This window comes from Papaver somniferum, chromosome 3 (genome assembly GCF_003573695.1).
Source record: "Papaver somniferum cultivar HN1 chromosome 3, ASM357369v1, whole genome shotgun sequence".
Lineage (NCBI taxonomy): Eukaryota > Viridiplantae > Streptophyta > Magnoliopsida > Ranunculales > Papaveraceae > Papaver > Papaver somniferum.
The window spans coordinates 31,712,644-31,735,519 of NC_039360.1; the positions used below are offsets into that span (position 1 = coordinate 31,712,644).

Sequence of the window (22,876 nt, forward strand, 5' to 3'; positions counted from 1 at the left end):
AATTTGGGGTAAACTTCTGAGTTTGAAAATTACCTATTTATAGCGATAAAGAACTAGTTGTTGGCGCTAGAGTTAACATCGAGCGATAAAGTCTTTATCGCTGGCGTTATTAAGAATATCAACCGTTAGAAGCTCTGTCACTCGGTGATTTTCCCATAATGGCGCAACTCGTTTGTCATGCCACCTGGTATGCCAAATAACTTTTTTTTTACCATACCCATAGGGATAGGCCGCCCTATAGATGTATCTACTGGGTCCAGGGACCCCCTCTAGTCTCTACTCTATTCTTTGGAGTTTGGACTGCATTGAGAACATCAGCAGCTGGTCTAGTATTTTCCATCAAAAAAGAAGTTCCTGCGGATCTACATCGTCTTCTCTCCTGCATAACCAGTACCACAAGGAGCAAACAATAACACGAACTTCTCATTCCTCGAGCGCTTTCTTATAATTATAAACCCAAATTGCGCAATTTGATCTAATTTCTGTTCAATTGATTTTTGGATGAGAAGAATCGTGGATAGATCAATGGTCTTCTTCTCTGTAAAACCCCTTTTCATTATTCTCGTCATTTCTCTATCTCTTTCTCTAGTAGTAGTACTGATTTCCATTCCATCCACGCCATTTTCATCGAATCCCTCTGCAACTACATCTTCACTGTAAGTAAAATTACATTTACTTGAATTTTGCTGAACAAATCTCTATAGAAATCATATCTTTATCATAGATTCTGGTTGGTGTTGTAGGCATTCAGAAATATGGAGTGTAAGGAGGATGTTTGAGTGGAGACCTTGCAAATGGTGGTTAGAAGGGCATCTTACAGGTAACAAGGGGGATTAGTATTAGTTATGATCTAGGGGGGTTAGGGTTTGTGTTGCTTTTTTTTGGTTAACATGGATTCTTCTTAATTTGGCTTTCATTGCAGACAATTCCATTGGTTTTTACTGCAGCTCTTCCAGAGGAAACTAATGGATATATCAGAGTGGATTGCTATGGTGGACTCAATCAGATGAGACGTGATGTGGGTTTCTTTGGTTTTTTGTCTTGATTTTCTCACTGAAATTGGGGTATTTTGTTGGTTAATTGATTGAATTCATGGTGATTGCAGCTGTGTGATGGTGTCGGTATTGCGCGTTTACTCAATGCAACTTTGGTTCTGCCAAAGTTTGAAGTTGCTGCATATTGGAATGAATCAAGGTACTTTCTGGTTTCAGTGTTTCTTGGTATATCAAGTTGTTTGGATAGTAACCATAATTCAATGTCCTTTCTAGTGTGCTAAAGAAGAGTTTCATCTTATAACCCGTCCTGTGGTGAATTTAGAATGACAAACCTAATTTCAGAATCTTGGATTTTACCAATCCATTTTTTATGTTAAGAAGACCAGTTAGAAAGAGAGAGACAATTCACATTCAGCTTATTCAGATATGTATGTAGAACTGTAGAAGTTGTCTTAGTTAGTTAATTCCAGTTTATTCGTCTATTACAACTTACTATAGAAACTTGGTATGGGGTGTAGTTCAATTGAAACGCTTATATTTGTGGAGGATAAAATTTTGGGTCCAATGAGCTTGACTACACTTGATCTTGTCGGTGGAAATTTATAACCCAAGTTATGCTGTTTGCGAGATCCCTTTGGCCTTTACTGTTTTACAAAGAAAATCGTCTATTGATATTTTGCACATAAGACCAAGCTTGGCCTTTAACAGCTAGAAAAAAACACTGTTGCCGTTAGTAACAAACAGGAGTAGTTCTTTTAGGGACTTATTATGTAACCTTGATTCTGTAACCCCCCCACCATGTAGTTTAAATATGTTTCTGTTAAAACTCATGCTAGAGCGTGTGCGGCAGACCTCCATTTCACTTTGCATTTATTGAGATGTACTTGACATAACAATTAGGCTTCAACCAGTGGTTTTGCAGATGTATTCGATGTTGACTATTTCATTCAGCACATGAAGGGTTTTATAAATGTTGTGAAGGACCTGCCAGCAGAGCTAGAATCAAAAGAACCATTTCATGTAGATTGCAGCAAACGAAAAGGCCATTTTGATTACATTGAAAGTGTTCTTCCTTCACTCTTGGAGCATCATTACATATCATTCACACCAGCCATGAGCCAAAGAAGGGACAGGTACTAATCAGTATCTCCGCCGTACCATTTTGATTTCTGAAAGAGTTCCAACCGGCTGATTAACTGGTGTTGTTTTCAGGTATCCTTTGTATGGAAAGGCTGCTCTATGCCAAGCTTGTTATAAAGCTCTACGTCTTACAAGAGCTCTGGAGAAGAAAGGTTCAGAACTTCTTGATGCGATACCCAAACCCTTCATGGCCCTTCACCTTCGATTTGAACCTGATATGGTGGCTTACAGTCAATGCCAGTATTCTGGTCTTTCTACAGCTTCCATGAAAGCTATTGAAGCTGCTCAGGGAGATCGAAAACCCTGGACCGGGGAGGCAGCCCGTCTTTGGAGAAACCGCGGTAAATGCCCACTCACTCCAAACGAGACAGCTCTTGTTCTCAGATCACTTGTGATCCCGAGAAACACGAATATTTATCTCGCTGCTGGTGATGGTCTTATGGAAATTGAAGGGTTCAAATCTGTGTACACCAACATATATACTAAATCAGTCCTCCTTAGCGGTGAAGATTTCACCAACATGCATGGGAATACAAAAGCTGCGCTGGATTATTATGTATCGATTAACAGTGATTCCTATGTTGCTACTTATTTTGGAAATATGGATAAAATGGTGGCAGCAATGAGAGCATACAAGGGTTTGTACAAAACACTTTTCCTGAATAGGAGAGCTTTTGCAGAATTTACATCTCAGGGATTAGAAGGGAAGGAACTAGTTAAAGCTTTGTGGAAGTCACATACAGATGATTTTGTTTTGGGGAGAGGATCTGCTTTGCCTGATTGCTTTTGTGAGTTCAAATTGTGATTCTTTTTAGGGTATTTGTTAATGAATCTGCTGTTTCCGGATGACAACTTTCTGTCTGTTCATGTATGTACATGGTAAATCATTTTTTGTGCTTGTTAATGTTAAATTCTATTTCACTTCCACAGAGTATCTAATATCAGTATACCTTTCTAGTTTGTTCAGAATTTTTCGCCTTTAGTTTTGCTATATTCTCTGAGCAATTTGATGAGTATGCCTAGTTATGATTCACATATATGTTACACCTCTGTACCTCTGCATATTTGTTGCAGAGTTACAGATAGAATGAATGGAATTCTCTCTTCTGCATATTTGTTGCCTCATAAGCTAGTGTACAGTAGGTGTAAGAATAATTTGGGGTTAAAGAAAACCTGAATGGGATTTCAAGTTTTGAACACTTGGGAAGTTTCCTGCTCTCTTGCAAGGAAAGTCAGCCACATCACAAGGTTTCTGGACACCAGTCCAAGTGGGAATTCCCAACTAATAGTACATATTTATTATTTTACACAATGCAAAGACTAAAACTTCTTCTTTCTTTCCTGAAGCTAGACAAGAACAATAAATAACTGTTTCTGCACAGCACACTGCACACAACCTTCATTAGCTTTTCTGGTTGAACTTGGTTTGGCTGTGAGTTTTCTTATCATATCAAAATCAAAAAAATGGTTATAATGAGACCCAAAATAGTGCCAGATGAAGGTAAGAGATTTCCTTAAGCTAGTTTTTATTTATTTGCTTGTTTGAAACCATAGACATTCATTTTGATTTATTAAGTAATTTGGTTTGTCTTGGAATTGAAATAACCAGAACCAAAAAGTGAAAGTAAGAATCAAATATTCTCTATTAGATGGATGAAAGAATTCAGTCAGATTTTCAGTTCTTCAGATAGAACTGATGAAGATGGTGTTGGAACTTCTGAAAACCAAAAGAAAAAGAAGAACGGTTGGAATTTGGTCAGAATAAGAAGAACTAATCAATTTTCATTTGACCAAGGTGAGATCTTTATGTTTTATGGGTTTTTTTGTATAATTTTAAGTTTGAGTATGTTCTAAAATTTAACTAATTTTTCTTCAAATTTAAGAACATATTGGATGCCGATGCTTCAATTACAAACAGCTTAAAGCAGCCACTGAAAATTTTAGCGCTGCCAACATAATTGGACGAGGTGGTTTTGGACCAGTTTATAAGGTGTCTACTCCACAATCTTACACTCAGATTTCTTTTACATAGTTTAACGAAAATAATGCTAAGAGCTTCTTGGATGAAATACTTCTACAGGGTATTCTCCCTGATAAGACGGCAGTAGCGGTGAAGACTCTTTCTTCGAGTTCAAAGCAAGGACAGAGACAGTTTCTCGCTGAAATAAACGTAATTTCTAAAGTAAGACACACGAATTTGGTTAGATTGCTTGGACATTGTGCAGTGAGTAACAAATTACTACTAGTATACGAGTACATGGAGAATAGTTGCTTAGCAATTGCATTGTCTGGTAATCTTCGATGATTCAACTTTCTTCCAATTTAAATACTTCATTACGTATTGGTGATAGCCGAATCAAAGGTTTGATGACTTATATAGAAACTTGATCAAAATTTGTTGAAGGCTCGAGACCAAGTTTGAAGGAAAGACTAAATTGGCAAGCTATGTTTCAAATTTGCACTGGAATAGCGAGAGGTCTTGCTTACTTACATGAAGGAACTCCCAGAATTATTCATAGAGATATCAAGCTTTCAAATATTTTGTTAGACAAAGATCTTAATCCTAAGATAGCTGATTTCGGATTATCTAGGCTCTTAGAAGAGGAATCACACATCATCACTTGCGTTGCAGGAACCTTGTAAGAAAAAGAACTGATTTTTTCTATTTCCTGGTTTCATGTTTGTTTTAACAGTTCGAAATAACTAATTTCCGAGTTAAGCTCTTTATTCCTTTCATGGCAGTGGGTATATAGCTCCTGAGTATGCCATGTCTAGCCGGTTAACTGCGAAGGCAGATGTATATAGTTTTGGAGTAGTCATACTTGAACTTCTTAGTGGAAAGCATTGTTTCAACGAATCTCGAGATGATAGTCCACACCTTTTATAATTTGTAAGTTGTATTCTTAACAATTTCACTCTCATTTAGAAAACAATAAATGTGTTTGCATTTAAAGTTAATTGTAGGCTATTGCTTGTTATTCTTATAGGCCATAGCTTTACAAAAGAAGGGAAATCTTATATCTCTAATCGATGAAAACTTAAAGACAAGCATTTCAGTGAAAGAAGCTATCATGGTGCTAGATTTGGCAATGTTGTGCGTTGCTTTTTCTCCTAATACGAGGCCTAGTATATTGGAGGTGGTGAAAATTCTTGAAGGAAAGACTACCGTGAAAACTCCTGTTCTATTAGGATCAGATGACTTGACAAGTGTTGATTCCGATGAGATGACCATGATTGGTTTTCCAGATAACTACATAGACAACACTACAACAGAAATGGTAACACATCAAGGTAATGTTTCCACCAACCTAGAAAATGTGGCTTTGAATCCTTCCAATAATTGCGATATAATCTTGCCTTAAAGGGTTCTAAAAGTGAGGAACCAAATGGAGTAGAGTCCTTCCCATATTTCACTAAAGCAGGAAAACAATATAAATACTACTGTGTTTTGTGGTGATTCTATTGCTATTGCAGGGGAGACTTACAGTGAGAGAGACGAAGATGTGGCTCGAGTTCTTTCCTCTGATAATGCATCTCATGAGGTTATCCATTCTAATGAAGGGGATTCCATTCGCAAAGGAGAGCACGATTCTAGGTTGCGGGTTTACACAAATGTTCTGACATTAGAGACTTCTATATCAAATGGCAAGGCATCAACAACTCCTTCGACCTTTGAGGATGTCACTGAGGTAATAGACGAAGCTGAGCTAGAGTATATTGAACCGCATTTAGAGGCGGGGAAGTATTACATCGAGTGTTCAGAAGAAGAACTGAAAGTTGGTTGTAATAAATGGAAGAATTCCCTGGTTGGATGTTTTTTTAGCGAAACTGGAGCATTTGATTTTGACAAAGGAGTGGATGAAGATGTAATCCGTGAAGCAATAGGAAATATTATGGCGGTGTCTTCTGCACGAAGAGGGTATTCAGTGTCTGCCATTGGAAGCGGACACTTTTTGTTGCGGTTCAGTTGTGATGACGATAAAATCAGAGTTTTAGAATCATCAGGCCTTTTGCATACCCAGGGTAAAACATTGATTTTACGAAAATGGGATTGGAAACTGAAATTCGACAAAGTTGAAATGCTGAAATCTATTCATATATGGGTGAAGATTTTGAATCTACCTCTCTTTCTCTGGAATTCGTCATTTCTCAGTAAGGTTGCAAGTGCACTAGGAAATCCAATATGTGCTGATCAGAGAACCATAAAGCAACAACGACTGGATTACGCAAGGGTTTACATACAAATAGCTGCCAGTAAACCATTGGTAGACACTTTGCTTATTTCAGTTAAAGGAATTGATTATCTACTCAACTTGGAGTATGACTGGAAACCACTAAGGTGTTCACATTGTTTCACATTTGGGCACCTTGAATCGAAATGCACGTTAAGAATGAAGGGGAAACAAGTTTTGAAGTAGCTATACTTGAATTTGTTGGCGAAAGATGTTCAGAGAAGTCTCGACCCGAGAAATAACGTTTCAGATTTGTTTAAGTTGTAACTTCAACAATTTCACTCTCATTTATAAATATGTTTGCTTAGTTTTTAGAAGTGATCTTCGTTTTCAATGAAAACTGATTTTCTAAACTTCTGTATTTTAAAAACTCAATCTTTAATCTCCTCAAAGATGTTGGCTTCATTTTTCAAAACTTCTTTGTTTTTCAAATCGTTTTTCTCCAAGTAGATAATCTTTCCTTCTTTACCATGTAGCATCTTTCCGCTCTTGTGTTTGGTTTGTTTCTAATCTTATGTTGACCTCTCAACCCCCTGAAAGAGAGATCTGTTTTACCTTGTGATTGTCGACGCCTTTATTTCAGTTTTGGGAGCTTAATTTTATGTTCAATAGTTGTTTCAAAATCTCTTAAGTGAAATCCATGTTTTGATCTTTTTGTAATGTTTCTTTCCCTAATCGCGTCTCCAAAGTGAAGCCCCCGGGTAAACCCTTTCTTCCCCTCTTTGATTTTTCTCTTAATCTTTTTTGTAGTTTTTTTGCTCTCTGATTTGCAGTTTTGCATTTTAGTTTCCCTAAATCTTTGAGTCAGCTCGTTGTGTGGTAGATTTATACTACAGAGTTAACCCACTGACCTAGTTGCTTAACATTTATCTTTCAACTGGAAAAATGAAACCCCTTCTATACTTGCTTGAAACAAATCTTGCTCTTGTTCTTAACCTTTCACTGTCATGGTCTTACGACCTTGATTTAAAAACTGTTCGTTTCTGTGACATGAAAAAGTCACAGGTTGGCCGATTATCTGCTGAGTAAATTGGCTTGATCTCTCTTTGCTTAATTTCTCTGTCATGGAGACCTCTTCGGAGGGCACGGGATCAATCAGGGTGCATCATTTTCTCTTTGGAATATGCTGTTCTCACAATTTTGATAGATTTATCACTTGGGTTGGAGCTTGCGGTGGATGAAGCAAAAGGAAGCATCGTAGGAGGCGAAAAAACCTCTTGTCGGACGATTGATATTATTTATCTTTTAGTCAATGTAATCTTCGGTTTTAGTTTCTGTAAGAAATCTTGTTCTCGATTTGCAATCGAGTATTTTGATCTTCTTGGTATTCCGTATTCCAGTGTTCGTATCCCTTTTAGTCAAAGGAAAATGTATCCATGTAACCGTTGGTTTAATTAATATATTACTTAGGGCTTTCCAAAAAAGAAAAAAAAAAACTAGCTATGAAAATAGGTGCCATATCTAACAATCCCTTCATTAAATGTCAATGGAGCTACTCGATACAGTTTAAGAACCAAAATTAAACCTTCACAAAAACCTAACGATCTAAGTTGTTTCTAATTTACTCCCAATTTGAATGATGATTATTACAAACTATATAGATGTTTCCAAGGTGCGGCGTCTTGACCATATTGTCGCCTCCTCTAGAAAATTGCGCATGAAATTGACCCCAGCAGCTGAGACACCCTGTTAGCACAATTGAGTCAGTCTTTTATTGGCCTCACAGGAAAAAAAAACAGCATCGGGTACACAAATAAAACAATTACATGCCAAAGAAGAACAGAACTTGGACTCAGCAACACTCACCAATTTGCATTTAATGGACTCTATACGTTTCGCCTGAAACAAGAAATTTCCGATTAGCAAACAAAACAAAAAAAAACAGCTGAATACCCTTTACAGAGAACACAGGTAATCCATCAACAAGTTTAGACAATTTTTTGAGATAGAGTCTGCAAAATGCTCTAACGTAAACTCACCACAGATGAAAACTCTTTAGCCAGATTATCTACCTTGCCGTGCATGAGACTGAGAACCTCAAGATTATCGTTTATTACCTGTTTCATAAGTTTCAAGGTATTAGTTAAATGCTACAGCCCCATAAACATGCACAATTTCTCATCTCTGACATGATATGATGAACCATATCGAAGCATAACTTCTAATGTTTTATACTAGTTGATGACAATTACTTGGATCGAAGCATAAAAAGGGTTCCCCAAAGATGTTCGCCTTGAGGTGTGAGCTTCCACTTCACAACCCTCGGATCATTATAATAAGTTGGTAAAAATAGATAGGCTTAGTAGTTAGTATCTTGGATTACTACTCAGATCTAGATGCAAAACTGATATGGGCATCGAGATAAGGCAGCAAATATAGCTTAAGAAAGAACCTGCAAGTACTCATTTGATTTAAGGATGTGAAGTGACCCGTCGCAAGGCAGGTCCTGTTGGTTAAACTTCAACATAGAAGTCACTAACAAGCTGGTTAGGACAAGATTAGGAAATTGATGTAATCCTAAGGGAATTAGAAGTCATCTAGTTTTAAGAAAAGGAAAGACATGTAATAAGGTAATAGGATTAGGAAAAGGAATTCATAGTTCTATATATATATGATCACCAAAGTTGTGGTTGATCATATGAGCAAGATTAGAGCTTGTGTTTAGTTTTGAGAGATTTTCTAAACATCAATAAAGAGAGTTGTCTTTATATAAGTTAAGTTTCATCTTGCAGTTGCCATTAATTGGTATCAGAGCTTGTTTCTGAGCCATGGAAAACGAAACCACCATTGTGGGTGCAAAACAGTTCACGCCACCATCAATACAAGTTTCAATCCTCAACGCCACAAACTACACAGTATGGGCCATGAGAATGAAGGTACTGATGAAAATCTACAAAGTTTGGGAAACAATTGATCCTGGTACATTGGACCCAGACAAAAACAATGTTGCCATTGGATTACTCTTTCAAGCAATACCAGAATGTCTTGTTCTACAAGTTGGTGAACAGGAAACTTCAAAGAAAATTTGGGATGCAATAAAGGCACGTAATCTCGGAGCTGATCGAGTTAAAGAAGCCCGTCTGCAAACCTTAATGTCTGAATTTGAAAGAATGAAGATGAAAGACACTGATACTATTGATAGCTTTGCAGGAAAGCTATCAGAGATAGCCTCAAAAGCTGCATCACTTGGACAAAATATTGAAGAGAACAAGCTTGTCAAGAAGTTTCTCAACAATCTACCAAGATCCAAGTATATTCATATCATAGCTTCTCTCGAACAAGTCTTAGATTTAAAGAAGACTAGCTATGAAGATATAATTGGAAGATTGAAAGCATATGAAGAGAGAATCCTTGATGAAGAAAACAATGGAGAAACTCAAGGAAAACTCTTGTACACAAACTCTTACCAACAAAACTCTGCGACAAGAGGAAGAGGTCGTGGAAGAGGTAGTAGAGTAAACAGAGGCCGAGGAAGGGGAGGAAGGTTTAACTCACAAGATAGAACAACAAGTCAGAATGATCAAAACCAAGGGAAAGAAAAGAAGGATAGATCAAATATTATTTGTTACAGATGTGATAAACCAGGACACTTCTCCTCTGTATGCCCTGAAAGAATACAAAAGATGGAAGAAGCAAATAAGAATGAAACAAGGGAAGCAGATACAACTCTTTTCATGCACGAAGTTGTATTCTTAAACGAAGGGAAACTAATACCAAAAAACTACGAATCAAAGGATGGAGAAGAAGGAATCTGGTATTTAGATAATGGAGCCAGCAATCACATGACTGGTAAGAGACACTACTTTTCTGAACTCAATGAGAAAATCAAAGGACAAGTGAAGTTTGGGGATGGATCTTCTGTAGAAATTGAAGGGAAAGGATCAATTCTATTTCAGAGCAATACCGGAGAACAGAAGCTTGTCACAAACATCTACTTCATCCCAAACTTACAAAGCAACATTCTAAGTTTAGGACAAGCTACAGAAGTTGGATGTGATGTTAGAATGCGACAAGATTATCTAACAGTTCATGACCCAAGTGGAAGACTTTTAGTTAGAGTCTCACGCTCACAGAATAGACTCTACAAGATAAGTCTCATGATTGGAAGGCCATTGTGTCTGAATATGAGACTGGAAGATCAGACATGGAAGTGGCACGCAAGGTTAGGACACATAAGTTTCAGAACCTTAAAAACTATGTCTCAGAACAAGATGGTTCGAGGGCTACCACAGATAAACGATGAATCAAGGATCTGTGAATCATGTTTAGTTGGGAAACAAACGCGTCAAGGTTTTCCAAAAGCAACAACATTCAGATCCTCAAAGCCATTAGAGATTCTTCATGCTGATTTATGTGGTCCTATTACACCACAAACCCTTGCAAATAACAAATACATATTTGTTATTATAGATGACTTCTCAAGATATATGTGGTCTATTCTTATGAAAGAAAAGAGTGAAGCATTTGACAGATTCAAAGCCTTCAGAAATCTGATAGAAAAAGAGTTAAAAGAGGAGGTCAAAATGCTTAGAACTGATAGAGGAGGAGAGTTCACTTCCTTAGAGTTCAACAAGTTCTGTGAGTCAAATGGAATCAAAAGGCAACTGACAGCACCATATACACCACAACAAAACGGAGTGGTGGAGAGGAGAAACATGACTCTAATGGAGATGACAAGAAGTTCTTTAAAGGCTATGCAGGTACCTAATTATCTATGGGGAGAAGCTGTACGACACTCCACATACCTAATAAACAGGATACCTACGAAAGCTCTGAAAGACATGACTCCATATGAAAGTTTGCGAAAGAGAACATAGATCATTTAAGAGTGTTTGGTTGCAAAGCATACGCAAAAGTTGATTCTGCAACTCTTAAGAAACTGGATGATCGATCTCAGACTCTTGTGTATCTAGGGATTGAGCTTGGATCCAAAGCTTACAGATTATTCAATCCAACAACAAAAAGAGTAATAGTGAGTCGAGATGTGGTATTCGATGAAAAAGCAAACTGGAACTGGAAAGAAACTAATGATGGACCAAGTAGGGATCCAGGAATGTTTCACATGAGATGGGGTCAAGTAATTGATGAAGGCGAAGGACCCATAATCATCAATACCAATGAAAACAATGATGTTAATCAAGAAGAATAAGAGAATATTGAAAACACTGAGAATAACGTAGAAGAAGAAGAAGAAAACCAAGAAGCTCAAGCTCTCCCACCACTGTGAAAATCAACAAGACAGACTCAAAATCCACAATATCTGAAGGATTATGTTCTTCAAGCTGCAGAAGAATGTGAGATAATGCTACTTTCTGTTAATGATGAACCAAGGAATTTTCAGGAAGCAAAGGTCTCGACTAAATGGACACAAGCATGTAGAGAAGAAATTATTTCATTCAACAGAAACAAGACTTGGTTTCTAGTTGATAAGCCATGTGGGGTAAAAGTGATTGGTCTTAAGTGGATCTTCAAAATAAAACGGAATGCTGATGGTACTGTCAACAAATATAAGGCAAGACTTGTAGCTAAGGGATACGTTCAAGAATCAGGCATAGACTTTGATGAAGTTTTCGCACCAGTTGCTAGACTAGAGACAATTCGTCTCTTAATAGCAGAAGCTGCATCAAACTCATGAGAAATTCACCACTTAGACGTTAAGACGGCATTCTTACATGGTGAATTACGAAAAGATGTGTATGTTGAACAACCCGAAGGTTTTGAAGTAAAAGGACAAGAGCATAAGGTTTATAAGTTATCAAAAGCTCTATATGGTCTAAGACAAGCTCCTCGAGCCTGGAATACAAAGTTAGATCAAATCTTAAGAGAAATCAGATTTGTTAAGTGCTCTAAAGAAACATCAGTATACAGAAGAGAAGAAAAGGGAACGCTTCTTGTGATTGCAGTCTATGTAGATGATCTATTTTTGACTGGCAACTCCCTTAAGGTGATCAATGAGTTCAAGAGAGAAATGTCATCAAAGTTTGAGATGTCAGACCTCGGAAAACTCACTTATTACCTTGGCATAGAAGTCCATCAAGGAGTAGATGGGATTCAGATTAAACAAGAAGCTTATGCAAGGAGAATTCTGAAAGAAGCAGGACTTGAAACTTGTAATCCAACTAAGATACCAATGGAGTTTGGACTTAAAGTTTCAAAGGCACAAGAAGAAGCAGAGATTGATTCAACGAGTTATAGAAGAAATGTTGGATGCCTTAGATACTTGTTACACACAAGACCATACTTGGCTTTCTCTGTGGGAATAGCAAGCCGTTATATGCAGAGTCCATGCAAGTCTCATGGTGATGTAATAAAGCAGATATTGAGATATCTAAGAGGAACAATCAGCTGTGGATTGAAGTATGGTCTAGGAGGATCAAAAGGAATTGTTGGGTATAATGACATCAGTCATAATATTGACCAAGATGATGGAAAAAGTATAACTGGTCATATATTTTATCTAGGAGAAGCACCTATTACATGGTGTTCACAGAAGCAAGACACTGTAGCCCTCTCATCCTGTGAAGCTGAGTTTATGGCCGCAACAGAAGCAGCTAAACAATCAACATGGCTTCAAGAACTGTTGGGTGAAATCAAAGGAAGAGAACCTGAAAAATTCTCATCAAGATTGATAATAAGTCTGCAATTGCACTCACTAAAAATCCAGTGTTTCATGGGAAGACGAAACACATTCACAAAAGGTATCATTTCATACGAGAATGTATCGAGAAGGAGATCATCAACGTTGAACACATACCAGGAACTGAGCAAAAAGCAGATATATTGACAAAGGCATTAGCTCGGATCAAGTTTGAAGAAATGAGACAATTGATTGGATTACAAGATATGTCACGGGTAAGGTTGAAGCTTAACGGGGAGAATGTTGGTTAAACTTCAACATAGAAGTCACTAACAAGCTGGTTAGGACAAGATTAGGAAATTGATGTAATCCTAAGGGAATTAGAAGTCATCTAGTTCTAAGGAAAGGAAAGACATGTAATAAGGTAATAGGACTAGGAAAAGGAATTCATAGTTCTATATATATATATATGATCACCAAAGTTGTGGTTGATCATATGAGCAAGATTAGAGCTTGTGTTTAGTTTTGAGAGATTTTCTAAACATCAATAAAGAGAGTTGTCTTTATATAAGCTAAGTTTCATCTTGCAGTTGCCATTAGGTCCTGCAAGTATTTGTAATAAAAGTATTAGTTTAATGGATATATGATGGTGAATGAAACATGAAAATCAATCTTACATCGATATCCGAGAACCCTATAATAGCTCATACAATACCATAGTGAAGTCACTAGGTTTCAAGAATCCAACCTGCAGAGCCTTACATCCCATAACCAGCTTTTCATGATTTGCATTGATGAAATTCAACGACCTTATAATCCCAGAAAGTTTGGTATCCTGTGAGCACAATTTCGTCAATTTTTCTACTTGAACCGGAGTACAAAACAATAAATCAGGATTGCAAATAAAACAAAACTGCTGTGCGTCAAGGGGGCACATAATTTGGATTCTACACTAACCTCTTTGGATTCCAAGACCTGTACAATATGATCCTGCAACAAGAAATTTTTACATTATCAAAACAAAGCAGATGAATGACGGACACATTGAGCTGCTGAGGCGAAAACTCAAGTATTTGGAATCACTACAGTAACCTGACAAACTGTAGACACCTAGGCCAAGACTCCCAGATGAATCAGTCTGTTAAGGCGTTTAGCCTGTCTTTCATAAAGCAACGAATCTTATGAAGTGAACTCACCAGAGAAGAAACCATTTGATGAAGAGAATCTATCATGTCGATAATCAGAGTGGGATCCACATGAACACCGACAACCTGTTAATCAAATTTAAACTATGTATAAGTTGTTTTAAACGGGAAGATAATGCTATAAGCAGCAATTTTAGTCTATGTTTCCAGATTTCTCATGTCTGACACGATATGACATATAGCAATTGTAGATTATATTTCCAGATTTTTCTCATGGCTGCTGTAGTTGCAGGAAATCCTACAACCACACAAGTATGAGAATCTAACAATGATTAACCGATCTCAATGTAAATCATCTCTTCATTAATCAAAATCACAAGAACAATTACAAGATAATGGAAAATTTAAGTTTATTCTCTCTCTCTACAATCTTTCTCTCTCCTGATTTCTTGACCAAGGATTCTAAAAAGAACTCTCTCTTTTCATGGACCATCTACTCTTTATATAGGGTATTACATAGTGGATGACAGCTAAAAGATCCTTTATTTTCGGAATCCATGTGCGTTATTATCGCACATGTACATTAGTTATATTCGCAGACTCTACAAGCTTCGCACAGATCTTCACACTTTACTTGTGACTAGGATGACATCATTCAATACCTCACCACATCTCAGCTGAGCGACGACCTTCGCACACATCTGATTGTCCTTTGCTCGCATATAACACATGTGCGATATTCTATTCCTACATTTTGCCTCTTCTCATTTCGTTCCTTTCGCAGAATGAGCGAAATGAGAATCTTCAACTTGCCTCGTCGCACATGCCTATTTTTTCAAATTCCATCTTGCCGACAAATATTATAATCAAATTTAAACTTTCCTTTCTACGCGTGTCTTCTTGACCACATATCATTCGACACGTCTCTTTAACCGCTCATCCTATCCAATTATTAATCGTATTAATGAGGTAACTTCCTCAAAAACCGAGAGTAGTTTCTCTTTATATTTACTTTCCTTTCTACGCGTGTCTTCTTGCACCCGACTTAAGATATTATCATGAAAGTCTTCGATGTTTTTGAAAGAATGAACGATTGAATTGCAATATAAATTCTTGGCTTTCGCATCCTCTTCAATCACATATGTGTTTTTTCCTTTCTCTACGTTGCCTCCAACTGGTGGTGGTGGTAAATGTCGTTGCTTCTGTGCTAAGAAGTGATTAATTTTCCTTGCTCTATCATTTGTAGTATAATCTTCCTCACATTTCTACAATTACGTGTTGTATGACCATGAAAGCGATGGTACGCACATAAATCTTTACTTCTTCGTCCTGATGGTGGTTCATCTCCCAGATTGAAGGGCTCAGGAATATCTTCCATTAAAATAACAGCTTCCCAGATTTTATCTATTGTTGTATTCAATGGCGGAAGTTTTATCTGTTCCCAAACTATCTTTTGGTTTCCTTGTCTCTTATTATAATATGGTTGTTGTTGTTGTTGTTGTTGACCTCCATAACTTTCTTGTTGATTATCCATTCTTTATATTTTGTTATTTCCTCCCCGATTCTGAAGTTGTTTTTCTTTGTATTCTTTCAAACTCTTCTTGATCTGCACTTCCCATGGCTACTAGCTTTTGTTTTACCTATGTTCTTTTATTTCCCTGACTTCCTTGAGATGTACTCGCAACTGCCTTCGTTATCCTTGGAAGTAAACTTGCATTCCCATTCGCATGACTCATCGCAACTGGGTAAGATTCCATATATCTCTGCTTCTCTTCTAAAGATATATATTCTTTTTGAAATTCGCGCAGTTCCGACATAGTTATGGTGTCGTTTATCCTAAAGATTTGTTTATACAATAAGTATGTAGGGAAGAGAGCATTGATAAAAGATAATATAAGATTTCGTTCATCTACTCGTCTTCCCATTTCACTACACATGGTTCTCCAACGTGTTGTTAAATTTCGTAGACTCTCATTAATCCTTCTGCGAATCCCAAACGTTGTTTCAATTCCTGGTCTTGACATGTTATTGCTGATATACCGCCCCAAAAATATGTTATGTAGGTGATGAAAAGATCTTATAGTTCCCACTGGCAACCCCTCGAACCATTGTAATGCTTCTCCAGTTAAACTTGCTGGGAAATATTTACACAATACTATATCATTCCCCTCCCACTGCAATAAAGATCGGCTATAAGCCTTTATATGTTGTATTGCGCACGTGGTTCCATCAAAAATATGAGTGAATGTAGGTAAAGTACACTTGGATGGTATTATTGCAATTTGTATGTGTCTTGCGAAAGGTGTTTTCCCAGCTTCCTCTACTGCTTCTTCTAACTGTCTTCTTCCACCATTTTTTCGCACAACCATCATTTCTCGTAATTCTGCCATTTCTTTAAGAATTTCGTCACTCATAGATTGATCTAAATCATATCTCATAGGCCTTTTTAGTCTCGCTTGTATCAATCTATTCTCATGATTATTCTGTCGCATGGCTTCCTGTATCTCTCTTTCTTCAGTTTCCTCTCTTCTTCGTCTACGCCTTTCTCTTTCATCTCTTTCACGTTGACAGAGTTCATTATTTCTTTCCTCTTTGTCTTCGCGTGCATATTGATTTCTTAATATTTCTCTACCATGCAGTATAATTCTCCCGTGTTCTGGATCATGCTCCTCATGACGTATGCGATGGCGTTCCCCAGCATTTTGATATCTGTCAATCCTTTGATTTGATCGTCTATGATGATGTTCTCTTGGTTGTTCATATCGAGCATATTCCAATTGTTGCTCCGTTCGTCTCGCTTTACGCTGATCTTGTAGATTGTCATCTAATTGCAAGTTTTCGCCTAAATTTCTTTCCCTTCTAGCATGTCCTTGATTAGATTGACTTTGTCTTGATAAACTTTTACTGGTTCTTGATATTGTGTTTGTTGCACTTCTGGATCTCTGATCTTGCAATCTAAGATTCTCTCCTCTCAAATTATCATTTTATCGTATTAAATTCGCACGTATTTCATCTTCTCTACGTCTTTCTGTAATCAATCTTTGCCTCAATTCTGCAATTGTCATATTATCTTCGTTTCCTTCTATCATTCCCGTTCCTGCAGTTCTTTGATCCTCTTCTTCGGTAGAATCAATTTGTGAAGTATGCATGCTTACTCTATCATAATCGATAGGATTGTTCTGTTCTTGTGTATGTTGATGTCCAATTGTATCTTCGTTTCTTTGAATATTTCTTTCTTCCATCTCTGGTTGATCTGGAATTTCACCTCTTCTTCTCTCAGCAATTCTTGCACTCCTTCTCGCTGTCGTTTGTTCGATAACGGATCCAATTCTCACCATTACTCCTTCTTTCTGAGATTGAATTTCTAAAAAAATTCACCAACATGATTTATCACTTCGAGTTGTTTTTAGCGCCAGATGTAGTTGCAGGAAATCCTACAACCACACAAGTATGAGAATCTAACAATGATTAACCGATCTCAATGTAAATCATCTCTTTATTAATCAAAATCACAAGAACAATTACAAGATAATGGAAACTCTAAGTTTACTCTCTCTCTCTACAATCTTTCTCTCTCCTGATTTCTTGACCAATGATTCTAAAAAGAACTCTCTCTTTTCATGGACCATCTACTCTTTATATAGGGTATTACATAGTGGATGACAGCTAAGAGATCCTTTATTTTCGGAATCCCCGTGCGTTATTATCGCACATGTACATTAGTTATATTCGCAGACTCTACAAGCTCGCACAGATCTTCACACTTTACTTGTGACTAGGCTGACATCATTCAATACGTCACCACATCTCAGCTGAGCGACGACCTTCGCACACATCTGATTGTCCTTTGCTCGCATATAACACATGTGCGATATTCTATTCCTACAGCTTCTTCTTGTTAATTGCTAAGCAAAGAAATATCTTTGACATGATCATTAATGTAAAGCTGAGTGATTAAATATGAAATACATACCTTCCTGCAAGTAACCCCAGATATGAATCCCACCAATGCTAACCCTATACAGAAACAATAAGAATTACAGCCCGAAAAAAAGAAAAGAAAAAAGAAGGAAGAGGATGTAAGAAAAGAGAACTTACAAGTTAGAAGCAGCGAGAAGAAGATATTGCTTAGCTTCATTGTAACACCTTTGTTCAATAATCAAAGGAGGATAATAAAATCTAACTGAAAATCAAAAAGAAAAAAAACAATGTCTTTTCTTTACAATACCAGGCCCTCTTATATGTATATAAGGCTCCGCTTCAATAAACCAAGACCAAGAAAAGGAATCCCAATAAAAAAAATAAAACTTGTGTTTTTTTTCTAAAAAAAAACTCTTCAATGAAAAAGACCACTCAGGCTAGGACGACGGAGGCAGAGTCTGGCAAACAACTCTACCCTGTCTGTTTCCAGAGAAGAACAACATCACGTCTGGAGCCGTTTCAGAGCTGAAGAAAAAGTGAAAAAGAAGAAAGAGAAAACCAGCGTGTCTGGAGCATGTTAATCCCATCTGTATGGGCATGGTGTTTTCCTAAGTCTATGTATGACTCAGTGAAGTGCCGGCATTAATCATCTGTCAAGTGCAGGGAAATTATTTGGCAGCTGATTCCGGCACCTGTGACTAGGGTGTTATGGACTGAAAGGAATTGCAGAACTACCTACAAGATGATCATAGATACAAGACTATTAAGCAAGAAAATTGGCAGGATGAAACAGATCCAGAGTAATGTTCAAAATCAACATTGAAATACTGCCTACCAGTGCTTGAAATCAACAGTGTACAGGATGATTAAGTAGTTGTAAAAATTATCTTGGAATTTCATCTACTCCAAGAACACATATGAGGAGAATAAAGTAGTAACAAAATACAGCTGAACAAGAGGATGTGACAGTAAATACTAAATGGGCATATAAGTTTAGATGTCATTCATCAAGTGAAGACTGTAACAAAATATTAACAGAGTGACAGCCTAAGAAAGACTGACAAAACCCATTAATGGAGGTACCAACAAAATATGAAATTACAGCTGAACAAGAGGATGTGACACTAAATACTAGATGGGCATAAGTTTAGATGTCATTCATCAAGTGAAGACTGTAACAAAATATTAACAGAGTGACAGACTAAGAAAGACTGACAAGCCCCATTAATGGAGGTACTACCAAAATATGAAATTCTGGGGAGTAGTATGTAAAGGCATATAAACCTTCAAAATGATGTGTTTCCAGGTGTTTAATTGAAGAGAGGGGTTGAGTGATTTTCTGTTTATCTGATGGGCTGAGATTTCTTCTTCTTTAAATTGAACACCTTATCTTGCAGCTCTTTAATAGTAGTGGATGCAGCCTTCAATTTGTTCGCCAACTTTTCTTCTACAGCATCTCGGCGAGTCCTTTCCTCTGAAAATATCTCGATAATTTTATCTTGCTCCTGGACCAATACCTCAAAGTTATCCTTTGTTTCTTTCAGTTCAGCTTCCAAGGATCGACATTTCTCTTTCTGTAACTCTGAGTTGTGCAGGTGTTTTTCTTCGAGTTTCTCTCTTTGGACTTTTAAGTCTTGCAGGTGCTTTTCCTTGAGTTCTTTTATTCTGGCTTTTAATTCACGATTCTCTACTTGCAACTCATGTAGAAGAGCTGCATCTTTCTGGGGAGCTTCGTTTGTTTGAACTTCAAGCTCTCTAGCTCTATCTTGTTTACTTGTCAGATCACCTCTGGATTTTATTTCACGATTCTCTACTGGCAAAACATGTAGAAGAGCTGCATCTGTCTGGGGAGCTTTCTTTGTTTGAACTTCAAGCACTCTACCTCTATCTTGTTTACTCGTCAAGTCACTCGATAACATTTCATTCGTATGCTTTCTTCTGTTATTCAATTCGAGATTCTCAGTTATCAAATTATTGCCAGAAGTCGTACCTGAAACAGCTACTTGTTCATTTCTTGCTGAAGCTAAATCTTGATCAACTGGCTTCTCCTTGACATTGACAGTCACGCCTGGTTCTTTTCCATTCTCGACACTAATTCCTGTACCCTCATGATTCTTACATCCATTCATCTGCTTGCCTTCCCCTCTTTGAGCAGATCTTAGTGTCTCTCTTCGAGCACTCTCTGAATGAATTGAGAGTGAGTCACACTTCTCCATAACTGGGATTTGAATCCCTTGGGCTGCGGAGTTGGATCTCGAAAAGTAACGTCGAGTTTCAACATAATTCTTCTGTTTCGAGTCAACATAACCAATAACACCTTTGAATTTATTCCAAAATTGTTTTTGTTCATGTGCTAATTTCCACTCAAGTCTTGAAAGCATAATTGTTTTCTCAAAATCTTGTTTATCATGTGCTGGTTTGATAAAGTTAGCCTCCACCACACCTATAACCCCACGACCCCCACTTGAAGGACTGTTCCAAACCCTCCAGAATGGCTTAATTAGTCTGTTCCTGTGATACACACTAAAACCTTGGATGTCAAGGTGCGCTTTTGCATCCATATGGAACCCCATTTTTCCTACCATGCCCGTATCTGCATCTGCATCTGCATTCACCGCACTATCAAGACCAGTTGGTTTGTATTTGATATCTTCTACCTTAAACATATTGTTCACAATGTTATGGTGCACAACATCTTGACCACGCAAAACGATCCGAAAGCCTAGTGGAGGCTTAAGATACAGAATGGAAGCATAACTCCTTAATGAATGTGTATAAGTCAAGAATTGCTTAGACTTTGGATAATCCTTCGCCATTTGTATCTTCGTTTCATCACGGTTGGCACCTCGAATTTGGATGTCATGAATGTCAGAGTTAAAATCAAGCTCTAGAGCTCCTTCCTCATCTTCCCAAAGATTGTATATGATTATTCGAGTACCTTGACTTTTAATAAAATTGAACTGCTCTAAAAGCTCAGCTTCACTTGCATAAGGAGACCACTGCGCAATTGTTTGTACATTCTTATTCCAATCAATTGAAGATGATGATGCTGGTACAATGTTGCTCCAATCTTTGCCATTTTTCTCATAATCAAGAATGGGAACTACAATGTCCTCCTTGCCAGTGCTCGTCAAGAACGTGTACGAAAGTAGTCCAATGCTCTGCGTAGCCCTTCCTCCATCTTTTCCAGGACATCGCGAAAACACAATGACATCAGCTCCAATCCTCATTGTACTAGTCTTAAAACCATTCCCATACTGACCAATCGTGTTAGCTAATTTACTTTTCCCAGAAAACCCAAGAGACATACAGTGCCGCATTGTTCCAGGAGACATACCACCACCATTATCTTCCACTAGCAACATCCTAGAACCATCTTTCTTATTTAAAAGCATATTTATATGACAGTATGTACCTCCATTGATGGCCTCATCTAGAGAATTGTCAAGCAGCTCCGCAACAGCTCCAAGAACCCACTTATGACTGGTTGCATTAGAATGCAGAAACCTTGGATGCACCCTCACATGATCCATACCATCAATTAGCGTCGTATCCCCTCCACGTCCCGGTAAAGTACCAACTTCATCATAATCCCCTGCCTTCCAAAATTGCTTACAATATGGAACTGATAACTTGGTATTGGAATCATCAGGCTTCCATGAAGATAATGGTATAGGTGCTAAGATTTCATCCTCCTCCTCCAATATATTAAGTGGTTCAAGAAAACCAGTGGGCAGTACAAATTTAGTCTTCTTGTTTCCAGATGTAGTTTCTTCTTTTTCTTCATTAGCCCTGTCTCTTTTATGAATTAACCAAGAAGAATCAGAACTCACACCTGATGGATTTTCCATTGCGTTCAAGGATCTTTGCGATGAAAATTTCTGCAAGGAATCGCGCTGTTTGAATGAGTACAGATGAGCTGAGAACAAACCACACCCCAGACGGCGGCTTAAATAGACTACCCAAACTTGCTAATTGGAATTTACAGTTTCTATTTTTATAGGCTTCTTTCTATTTTCAATCTGATTCCGGCAATTTCAATTTTAGTGGCTCTATGAGGTTTGTGTCCTAAAGGACTCCATTGATGAGTGTAAGAAACCCTAAGTGTGATGGAGAGAGGCAGTAGGAATAGAGAGGATAAGATCACCTCTTCTTTTTTGACCTAAATCCTATAGAAAACTTAAATTACATAAATACCCTTAAATTATTAGATGAGTTGAGAAATATTATAATATAGATGATTTTATTGTATTAAGTTATTTTGATTTTGATCTTGCATCACATGTAAGGACAATTAATTATTTTTACCCCGTGTTGGATTTAGAAGCTAATTATTTAATTTTAAGATGTATAATTTAAAATTATCTTGTCAAATTGAGACACACTTAAATTATTTGAGGCTTATTCAAAAAGGCAAAACAAAATCATTTTACAGTTTTTTGAAAATACTTTATCCATTAACTTTCTTCTCCTGATCAATAGTGCTCAATAGTGCTGATACATTGTATTAGTTGTAAAATTAATTTATTAGATTGAATTAGATTATAGATTATAGTTCATGGTAAAACCAAAAAAAAAGCAACCAAGTTCTTGAGAATTTTATAAATTCAAGAACAATCAGCTGGTATGGTATATACACCATGCTTGATTGTTCTTGATGGTCTTCATGGATGAAGAAACCCCAAAATCGGGAGAAATGAACACTTATACCAATCATTGTGGTATTGAGCAAATGGAAAAAAGTATATGGAATTTTTTTTTGCCACAAGCGACAGGTATGTACATTCGTATCGGATAAAAGTCATTTGTCATATGTCCCACCCAATGTAGTCGATCTGGCCGAGATTCCGGCGATATTTTCGTTTT

The 22,876-nt window shown here is 37.3% G+C and overlaps 3 protein-coding genes across 4 annotated transcripts; 2 read left to right on the forward strand and 1 right to left on the reverse strand.

The window, feature by feature from the left end:
* The first annotated feature begins 295 nt into the window (after window positions 1–295).
* On the forward strand, window positions 296–3,062 carry LOC113355742 (O-fucosyltransferase 13-like). 2 transcript variants are annotated; one of them, XM_026598681.1, is made up of 6 exons: window positions 296–656; window positions 744–820; window positions 923–1,018; window positions 1,106–1,194; window positions 1,907–2,128; window positions 2,208–3,062. In XM_026598681.1, exons 3-6 carry the CDS (start codon window positions 1,007–1,009, stop codon window positions 2,938–2,940), a joined length of 1,056 nt encoding a protein of 351 aa, XP_026454466.1. In that variant the 5' UTR covers window positions 296–656; window positions 744–820; window positions 923–1,006; the 3' UTR covers window positions 2,941–3,062. The 2 variants fall into 2 exon arrangements, with proteins under 2 accessions (XP_026454466.1, XP_026454465.1); XM_026598680.1 differs by having other exon boundaries at window positions 948–1,018.
* A 437-nt stretch (window positions 3,063–3,499) lies between these two features.
* On the forward strand, window positions 3,500–7,740 carry LOC113361105 (probable leucine-rich repeat receptor-like serine/threonine-protein kinase At3g14840). Its single transcript, XM_026604465.1, has 8 exons — window positions 3,500–3,636; window positions 3,745–3,930; window positions 4,019–4,125; window positions 4,216–4,426; window positions 4,540–4,774; window positions 4,878–5,025; window positions 5,123–5,426; window positions 5,610–7,740. The coding sequence occupies exons 1-6, from the start codon at window positions 3,600–3,602 to the stop codon at window positions 5,020–5,022; spliced, it is 921 nt and encodes a 306-aa protein (XP_026460250.1). The 5' UTR covers window positions 3,500–3,599; the 3' UTR covers window positions 5,023–5,025; window positions 5,123–5,426; window positions 5,610–7,740.
* An 11,233-nt stretch (window positions 7,741–18,973) lies between these two features.
* LOC113355743 (protein MICRORCHIDIA 7-like) lies at window positions 18,974–22,124 on the reverse strand. Its single transcript, XM_026598682.1, has one exon. It carries the CDS (start codon window positions 21,859–21,861, stop codon window positions 19,354–19,356), a length of 2,508 nt encoding a protein of 835 aa, XP_026454467.1. The 5' UTR covers window positions 21,862–22,124; the 3' UTR covers window positions 18,974–19,353.
* Between the last annotated feature and the right edge of the window lie 752 nt (window positions 22,125–22,876).

Coding starts and splice junctions, on each gene's coding strand:
- LOC113355742 (XM_026598680.1), top strand. CDS start 502: ATGAGAAGAATCGTGGATAGATCAATGGTCTTCTTCTCTGTAAAACCC. Junction 1,019..1,105: donor TCAATCAGATGAGACGTGAT/GTGGGTTTCTTT, acceptor TGGTGATTGCAG/CTGTGTGATGGTGTCGGTAT. Junction 1,195..1,906: donor GCATATTGGAATGAATCAAG/GTACTTTCTGGT, acceptor GGCTTCAACCAG/TGGTTTTGCAGATGTATTCG.
- LOC113361105 (XM_026604465.1), top strand. CDS start 3,600: ATGGTTATAATGAGACCCAAAATAGTGCCAGATGAAG. Junction 3,637..3,744: donor CAAAATAGTGCCAGATGAAG/GTAAGAGATTTC, acceptor TGAAATAACCAG/AACCAAAAAGTGAAAGTAAG. Junction 4,126..4,215: donor GTTTTGGACCAGTTTATAAG/GTGTCTACTCCA, acceptor ATACTTCTACAG/GGTATTCTCCCTGATAAGAC.
- LOC113355743 (XM_026598682.1), bottom strand. CDS start 21,861: ATGGAAAATCCATCAGGTGTGAGTTCTGATTCTTCTTGGTTAATTCAT.